Source organism: Zingiber officinale, chromosome 3B (assembly GCF_018446385.1).
Source record: "Zingiber officinale cultivar Zhangliang chromosome 3B, Zo_v1.1, whole genome shotgun sequence".
In the NCBI taxonomy this organism is placed as follows: Eukaryota; Viridiplantae; Streptophyta; class Magnoliopsida; order Zingiberales; family Zingiberaceae; genus Zingiber; species Zingiber officinale.
This window is the reverse complement of record NC_055991.1, coordinates 132,486,439-132,494,826: the sequence shown is the minus strand read 5'-3', so window position 1 is coordinate 132,494,826 and position 8,388 is coordinate 132,486,439. Positions and strand designations below refer to the sequence as shown.

Genomic DNA, 8,388 nt, shown 5'->3' with positions numbered 1-8,388 from the left:
GGTGCATTCAACCGCACCCACAACGTGTTCGACCGTGCCTACTTTTGGGCGTTGCAAGGTTGCATTGGCTTGTTGGGGTATGACCAGATGATGTTCAACGACCCATAAATGCGACACGTAGTGAACGACTACGTAACAACAATGCCATGTTCTTTTTCAACTTCCAGCAGGCGGTCCCCAAGATGGGGTTGCTCGACATCAAGGAGGGGAATCAGAGGGAGGTTCAATCAGATTGTTGGAGAGTGAACTAATAAAATGAGGATGGAAGAGGAAATTTTATATAAATTGGTGCTCTTGTTCATTGGAGCAAAAGGTGATAATGCTCATTCCAGATGATCCAGTATCATTGACCCCCTGACTATATACAAGTAGATAAATCACATGGAACATTTTATCCAAGCACAGCTACCTTTTGCCTCTTTGGATGTGAAAAGTCAGGTATCCAACGAAATATTTTCACTTGTTGAGAATTGATCCTAAGATCGATTAGAACAACTACCCATATAAATACCAACTATGCCCATAAATTTTTTTAAGTTGTCAATTTTTATCCTGAGATGATCGACTCAATTTCACAAAAATTCCTCGGCTATTATTCATGTGGCAAATTGGTGATTCACTTGCCCTGACTATTATTCATGTGGCAAAAAAGTGATTCGCTCACCCCCAGCGCTCCCACCAACATGTCTCTAGACCAACACGGAGGAAGTAAATCATGCCTGACTAGCCATTAGTACAAGTGGTCAAGACATAGGGGAGGGCTTGCTCGAACACGCTGAGTTTTGACTCAAAAATCTCATATGATAATCTCCCATATCTTAACCATCGCACCGCACCACACCGCTCCGAGGAGACACCCAGGCTATTATTCATGGTGGCAAAAGACGAATACGCTCGCCGTCAGCGCCCCCGCCAACCCGTCCTAAGGCCAACATGGAGAAAATAAATCACAGACGGCTACTAACCTTTGGAATAATGACTAGCACATAAGGGAGACATTTACCTCGACTTTGTCAAGATTTGAATCCTAGACTTTATGATAACAATACCTCATACGCTAGCCACTAAATCGTCCCGAAGAGATATAGGCTATTATTCATAATTTGGGAACTAGATACAAATATTTAAGAGCAATACTTAGCGATGAGTTCCATAATATTCTTATCAGAGCTGCCGTTCTCCCCTGCAGCAGCCTTAGCCAGCTCGCGCCACCTCGCCGCGTTCCTCCTTATCTCACTGCTCCGGCCGCCCTCCGTCACTTCCCTCACACATCTCACGATCTCCTCCCTCCTCACCATCCCCTCGTCATCCTCCTTCACCCTGACCCCGACTCCCCATACATCCTCCACGTATTTGGCATCCGTCGGCTGGTCCGTCCACTGCGGCATCGCCACCATCGGCACTCCAAGGCTCAGCCCTTCCACGGTCGAGTTCCAGCCGCAGTGCGTCAAGAAACAGCCGACGGCCTTGTGAGCCAGCACCTCCAACTGGGGGCTCCACGTCACTATCAGGCCCCTGCCCGGGCAGTACTCCTCCGCAAACCCTCGAGGAAGCTTGTCGAGTTCCGGCGTCCTGACGACCCACAGGAAATGCTTGCCAGTGTCTGCTAGGCCGTAGGCGAGCTCGGACATCTGCTGGGGTCCGAACACCGCCACGCTGCCAAAGGAGACGTATATGGTCGAGGCTGGTGGTCTGGCGTCGAGCCAATGCATGCACGTCGCCTCTTCCACATCGAAGAGGTGGAATCCGTATTGCGAATCGAAAGGGAGCCGGTTGTCAAGGTACACGGAAGGTATCGCTGGACCAATGGCTTTGGCTCCACACACTTCACTCAAGTAGTCTGTTTCCTGCTCAAAATTAACAAAACCAACTCATTTTCTGAAGTGCAAACTGTAGCAAATATCGTTGTGAAAAGATCCTCCAAGAAGTGAGCGGTGTCCTGTTTCATCAGTCGACGGAGTTGGCCTGATTGGCGTTCTCACCTAATCACGAGGGAGACAAGTCGCATCTACACTCGACGTTGATTTCGATTGTATTTCTTTTGTTTTTTTGGGCAAAACACTGATGACAATCCAAAATAAGCTAGGGGATTCTGGAGATTACTTAGTCACCTGAGGTTCCAGTTCATAGAAGGTATTGATGAGGACTTCGTCAACCTTCTCCAGGTCCTTGAACTGGTTGAACGCCATCTCCATGAACGCCGGGTAGACACCGAACTGGTCCGACAGGAACGACGGCAGGTCCTTCGGCTGCAGCCGGGGCAGCCCCGGCAGCTCCAACGCCTCCCGCACCGGCTGCTGCACCACCCCTGCCTTGACGTGGTAGTAAATGAGGTCTACGGCGGAGCACTGCGTGAACAAGGCAGCGGTGGCGACGCTATTCCGCCTCCCGACCTCACCGGCCCACGGCAGAAAGGCGTCGAACACGAGGAGCCCGACGGGGCGCCCGGCCTCCGCCTCGGAGTGGAGCAGGTCGTCGAGAGTGGCGGAGCCGAAGCGCTCGAGCGAGTTCAGGTAGGAAGGAATAGAATCGGCCTCGGCGAAGCCTGCGCGGTCACAACCGTCGGAAATGGCGGCGAGGCGGACGGAGCCGGTGGTGGGGCTGCCGTTGGCGAGGATGAAGCGGGTGGCGGCGAGGGTAGCGGTGAGGCCGTGGGCGGCGAAGCGCTTGGCGAACTGGAGCATGGGGTTAACGTGGCCCTGGGCCGGGTAGGGAAGTAGAAGTACGTGACAGCACTTGGAATCCACCGCCGCCATGAGTGACGCTTACGTAGCAGTGACGAACAACAACCCCCCTGAGGAGGAAGTGTGAAGGAGGCCGAATTTATAGAGCAGATTTGACTTGGTGTGCAAGGTTTGCTAAGCAACCAGACTAATTTGGAAATTAAATTTTATCTTTATTAATAGAGAAAAAAAATTATTGAAAAAGGTAAGAGTTTACCAAGAATGATGAGGTGTAACTTTTAAATGTGAGGTTGTGATAGTATACCATTTGATGAGGTGTCAATTTTGATAAAAATAAGTATTTACTAGTTTGAAAATTAAATTTTAGTTTTATTAATAGAGATAAAAATTGTTGAAAAAGTAAGAGTTTATGAAAAATGATGAGGTGTAATTTTTAAATGAGAGTTTGTGATAGGATAGAATTTGATGAGGTGTCAACTTTAATAAGAATAAGTATTTGGTGGAGATATAATAAAGAAAAAAAAATTTAAATTTAATGTATTTGAGATTAGTACTTATCCAATAAACCTATAAATATGTATATTTTCCAATGAAAAAAAGTAAGTTAAGTTCTTTTGTTTTATCCTACTCTTCCACATAGAGTACATTTTTCTTCTATAACTCTATTTTTTTTTCTAACAAAGTAGTATCAGAGCTATGACTAATGGAGGTATCACTCCCTTTCAAGTTCCAGTACTCAAGGCGAGTAATTATGATAATTAGGGTATCAAGATGAAGACGCTTCTTGGAGCTCATGATGTTTGGGAGGTTATAGAAAAATGTTACATTGAGCCGTATTATGACTCGACGCTATCTTCGACTGAAAAAGACAGTCTGAGAGATTTAAGAAAGAGAGACAAGAAGACTCTTTTCCTCATTTATCAAGCTTTAGATGAGGATGATTTTGAGAAAATCTCATGTGCTGCTTCGGCCAAGTTTCATGTCAAGGAGAAGAAAAAGTAAAAAAAGGTACGACTTCAAATATTAAGAAGTCAATTTGATCCTCTTCGTATGAAGGAAGGAGAATTGGTATCCGATTACTTTTCTAGAGTCTCTACCATTTCCATAAGAAAATTTTTCAATCATTGGAATCAAAATTTAATAGCATTACAACCATCATCGAAGAGACCAAGGATCTACAAGCCATGATGATAGAGCAACTCCTAGGTTCATTACAAGCCCATGAAGAAAAGAAGAAGATAAATAAAGAAATTACTCAATAATTCGTAAAGATGACTCTTCAACCGATAAAAAAAGAAGAAAGCTTCAGTAACAATAGAAGTCAACGTGAAAGAGGCCATGGATATGGACGAGGCCATGCTAATGAGCAAGGTTGAGTTTCCAACAACAACAATGAAAGAGGAGAACATTCAACAAAAGGACGTGGAAGAGGGTACACAAACTCGAGGTATGATAAATCTCAAGTTAAGTACTACAATTGTGATAAATTTGTGCATTATGCTAAAGAATGTAGAACGCCCAAAAATAAAGTATATGAAAGAGCAAACTATATAGAAGAAAGGAAAGAAGAAGATGACACCCTACTGCTAGCATATAAAGATAATGAAAGAGGCGAAGATACAATCTGGTATCTCAATACTAGTACAAGCAATCATATGTGTGGGAAAAGAAACATGTTCGTAGAGCTTGATGAATTAGTTGGTTGTAATGTATCCTTCGGAGATGAATCAAAGATCGAGGTGAAAGGCAAAGGTAACATTCTTATCCGTTTGAAGAATGGAAAACGTGAATTTAACTTAAATATTTTCTTTGTGCTAAATATGAAGAGTAACATTTTAAGCTTAGGATAACTCTTGGAAAAAAGATGTGATATTCATCTAAAAGATAATATGTTATTTTGAAAGATGATATTGATTACTTAATTGCTAAAGTGCTTATTCAAGAAATAGAATATTCTTGCTTAATATTCAAAATGATGTTGCCAATTGTCTCAAAGTTTGTTATAAAGACATCACTTGGCTATATGATGTGCGTAAATATTATGATCATTTATGCATGTTTTAACGCACATTCACTTGCTTTATACGTATATATTCTTTGCATGATCGCTTCTTTTATCATGTACTCATCATATATACTCTTTTATTCGGGTATATGCCCTTTGTTTGGTTTTGTGCTGACATGGATAACTTTCGGAGCAAAAACAGCGATTGTCAACGCACCGGAACGAGCTAGAGAACACGACCATGCAACCTCGCATGACCGTGTGGCCAAACAGAAGAGGAGCAGTGCACGACCGTGCGCCCAACCAGAGGCAAATCAGAGCATGGCCATGCAAACCTGCACGGCCGTGCCCCCCCCCCCCCCCCCACGACCGAAGCCAAGCAAGGAACGGTCGTGCAACTCTGCACGACCGTGTCCCATGAGCCGGGCCCGAAGTTCACACGGCCGTGTCAATTGGCACGGCCATGCAGCGCAGCCAGAGTAGAAGAAAGACACGGCCGTGTGGATCTCGCACAACCGTGCCTCTCAACCCGAAGGAAGGAAGCAGTGGGTCGTGCGAATCTCGCATGGGTCGTGCAGCGCCCGTATTCTAACCTATAAAAGGGTCAAGAACCCTATTCTTGGGGGGGCTTTTGGTCCGGAACTTCGTTCCTCTCCTGGGGAAAGGGTTCTCCCTTTCGGGGGAAACCCTAGAGCTTCATCCACCACCATCCCTTGACGTTCCGTCCATCTCCAGAACAAGGAGGCATCCCCAAAACATTGGAAACCGTGGCAAGCATCTCTTCTTCCCCTTCTTCTCACATCAAGGGTTGTAAGTATGCTTTACTTTATGTTTTGGAGTTGTTATTCCCTCACAATGGAGTAGATATCCTCTTCTAGGATTAGGAAGTAATTGTAATGTGATGGAGATGCAGAACTATGTAGATTCGCCATATTTCTATTCAATGACTTGTTAATGTCTTGTTCATTCGATGAATTGTGTATGTGACATATTTATATTTTTTTGCATGCTTTGTTGATTGATGTGGAGGATTGTTAATCATGTTAGGATGTATACTAAAAGCTTATCTTTTTGTATGAATATTTATTTTGAAATGAGAATCACATTGGTCAAATGTTTGCAGTTAAATGCAGTTGTCCATTTAGTTAAATGCAGTTGTCCATTTAGTTAAATGCAGTTGTCCATTTAATTTATATTATAGATAACATTGTGTGTGGTATTACACAGAAGATCATGTTATCAATTCCTTATAAATTATAAATAGTAGCTCACGATCGAGATGGATAGGGACAAACCATTGAAGCGGTTGTAGTATAATTTGGAATTAGTTTGTCTTGACTATATAATTACACTAGTACACTATGTGTGTATTGAGCAGGACCATTTGAGGTTGTTTCTTTTTATACTGACTGCATAAAAGAACAAAACCTCTATTATTATGGATGTGCGTACTCTTAATCCCGATATAATAACAAACATATATACTTAGTATTTATTTCTTTAATTTATCAAAGGGTGAGATTTATTCAGTTAAATCAATAGGCCCGATAAGTTGAGAAATAATATTATTTATATGGTGTGTTGTTGATTATAAAAGGAAACTGTGTCCTAGTAATCTAGGTTGATGATGCCCCCTTGAGGAGCTCATAAGGATTATCATTGTAGCAAAAGGCGAATACGCTCGCCCCCAGCGCCCCTGCCAACCCGTCCCAAGGTCAACACGGAGGAGGTAAATCACGGGCGGCTACTAACCTTTGGAATAGTGACTAGCACATAAGGGAGGTATTTACCTCGACTTTGCCGAGATTCGAACCCCAGACCTCATTGTGACAACACCTCATGCGCTAGCCACTAGACCCATCCGAGGGGACGCTCATAAGGATTATCATGTAAACCCTGCAGGTGGACTTAGTCCGACATGATAATAAGGTTGAGTGGTACTACTCTTGGAAGTAGATGTTAATTAAGTGAGTTGTCAGTAACTTATTTAATTAACGGACATACGATATCTTAAACACAGGGAGATTAACGCACTTATGATAAGTAGGAGCCCATATTGTAATATGAGATTGGTGCGGTAGTTCAATAATAACTCTTTAGTGGTATGAGTTATTATTGATGAACTTGAGTTGGGTGTTCGGGTTAAACACAAGAAGCTCAAGTCCATCAGGAGGTCAAAATCAATTCCTCCTCTCGGTCCATGTTGTAGCCTCTATAAAGTCTCGCATTCACCCGTTTTGGTTTTGCTTCCTACCCAAGAAAGGGGGAGGCCACATCCTTGCTTAGTGCCCAAGCAAGGCGTCGGCCAAGCCTTGCTTCTTACCCAAGAAAGGGGCCGACCAAGCCTTGCTTGGTGCCCAAGCAAGGGGCCGGCCAAACCAAAAGAAAAGAAAAGAAAAGAAAAAGAAAAAACAAAAGGGAGATTTTTTTCTCAACAGAATTAGAGATTTTTCTAAAAAGAATTACATTGATTCTTTCTTAGAAATTTTCTAAAATGAATTATATTAATTTTTTTCTAAGAAATTTTTCTAAAAAGAATTATATTAATTCTTTCCTAGAGATTTTTCTAAAAAGAATTATGTTGATTCTTTCTTAGAAATTTTCTAAAAAGAATTATACTAATTCTTTCTTAAGAAATTTTTCTAAAAAGAATTATGTTAATTCTTTTCTAGAGATTTTTTCTAAACAAAAATCTATTACTTTTTCTCCTTTTTTATCTGGGGCAAAGGGTTATAAAAGGAGAGGAGTTTGTGCCACAAAAATCAATAATTCAATTAAGAATTGATAAGTTTCTCTCCTTTCCCTTAAGGTCAGCGCTCCACTTCTTTTCTTCTTCCCTTTTCTTCCCTCTAGGGTCGGTGCCCTACTTCTTTTCTTCTTCCCTTTTCTTCTTCCCTTGTCTTCCCTCTAGGGTTGGTGCCCCACTTCTTTTCTTCTTCCCTTTTCTTCCCTCTAGGGCTGAGGCCCCATCTTCTCTAGGTGGCCAGAGCTTGGAGGGAAAAAAAACAAAGAGACGAAGCACCTTGGTGGCCGGCGGTTTGGAGGAGAAGAAGGAGGAGGCGTTCCTTTCTTTGCATCTTTTGGTGGTAGGCGGCTTCGAAACAAAAAGGGTTCGGGTGTTTTTATCTCGACAGATCGTTACTCACACGACGTCCAAGAAGAAGAGAGGAATATGACAGAAGATCAAGAGATCTTTGTCTACAAAGAAAGGTACAACTAGTTATTTATTCCGCAGCGCAACTAGTTGTTGTTTTCTTTGTATGGATCCTGAAATACTAACACAAGAGGCTAGTGATTTTATGTTTTCATTTTTGTGCTTCGATTTTGTGTTTCGATCTTGTGCTTTGATTGAGGTCTCTGCAGTTAAACCTAAGGTTACTATGAGAAGTTTAAATATTCATTTTCTTTGAAAGACTTTGTCTAGGAAGTGGTGGATGATCCCATAACCAAGAAGGTCTAGTGCCTCGCCAACAACCTGGAAGCCAATCCTTGAAATAAATATTTAATCAACTTCTGTAATATGGTTTAACTTCTGAAGAACACAAGGGTTGAACTTGGAGTAAAAATGTTAAGTTTCATTTCCAATCCAAGTTTAACTTTGAAGAATGAACTTGGAATAAAAATGTTAAGTTTCATTTCCAATCCAAGTTTAACTTCTGAAGAGCACATGTGTTGCTAAGAAAAGTTCTGTGCTTGTAC

The 8,388-nt window shown here is 42.3% G+C and overlaps 1 protein-coding gene across 1 annotated transcript; it reads right to left on the bottom strand.

Moving 5' to 3' along the window:
- Positions 1 to 1,124: 1,124 nt before the first annotated feature.
- LOC121967840 (UDP-glycosyltransferase 74F2-like) lies at positions 1,125 to 2,789 on the bottom strand. The gene is made up of 2 exons (XM_042518320.1): positions 2,112 to 2,789; positions 1,125 to 1,847 (listed from the first exon to the last, which is right to left on the bottom strand). Exons 1-2 carry the CDS (start codon positions 2,754 to 2,756, stop codon positions 1,125 to 1,127), a joined length of 1,368 nt encoding a protein of 455 aa, XP_042374254.1. The 5' UTR covers positions 2,757 to 2,789.
- Positions 2,790 to 8,388: the final 5,599 nt, after the last annotated feature.

What these genes read in the sequence shown, in the direction of transcription:
- LOC121967840 (XM_042518320.1), bottom strand. Translation starts at nt 2,756, where the DNA reads ATGGCGGCGGTGGATTCCAAGTGCTGTCACGTACTTCTACTTCCCTAC. An exon ending in TCTATGAACTGGAACCTCAG is followed by an intron (nt 1,848 to 2,111) that starts GTGACTAAGTAA and finishes AATTTTGAGCAG; the next exon opens with GAAACAGACTACTTGAGTGA.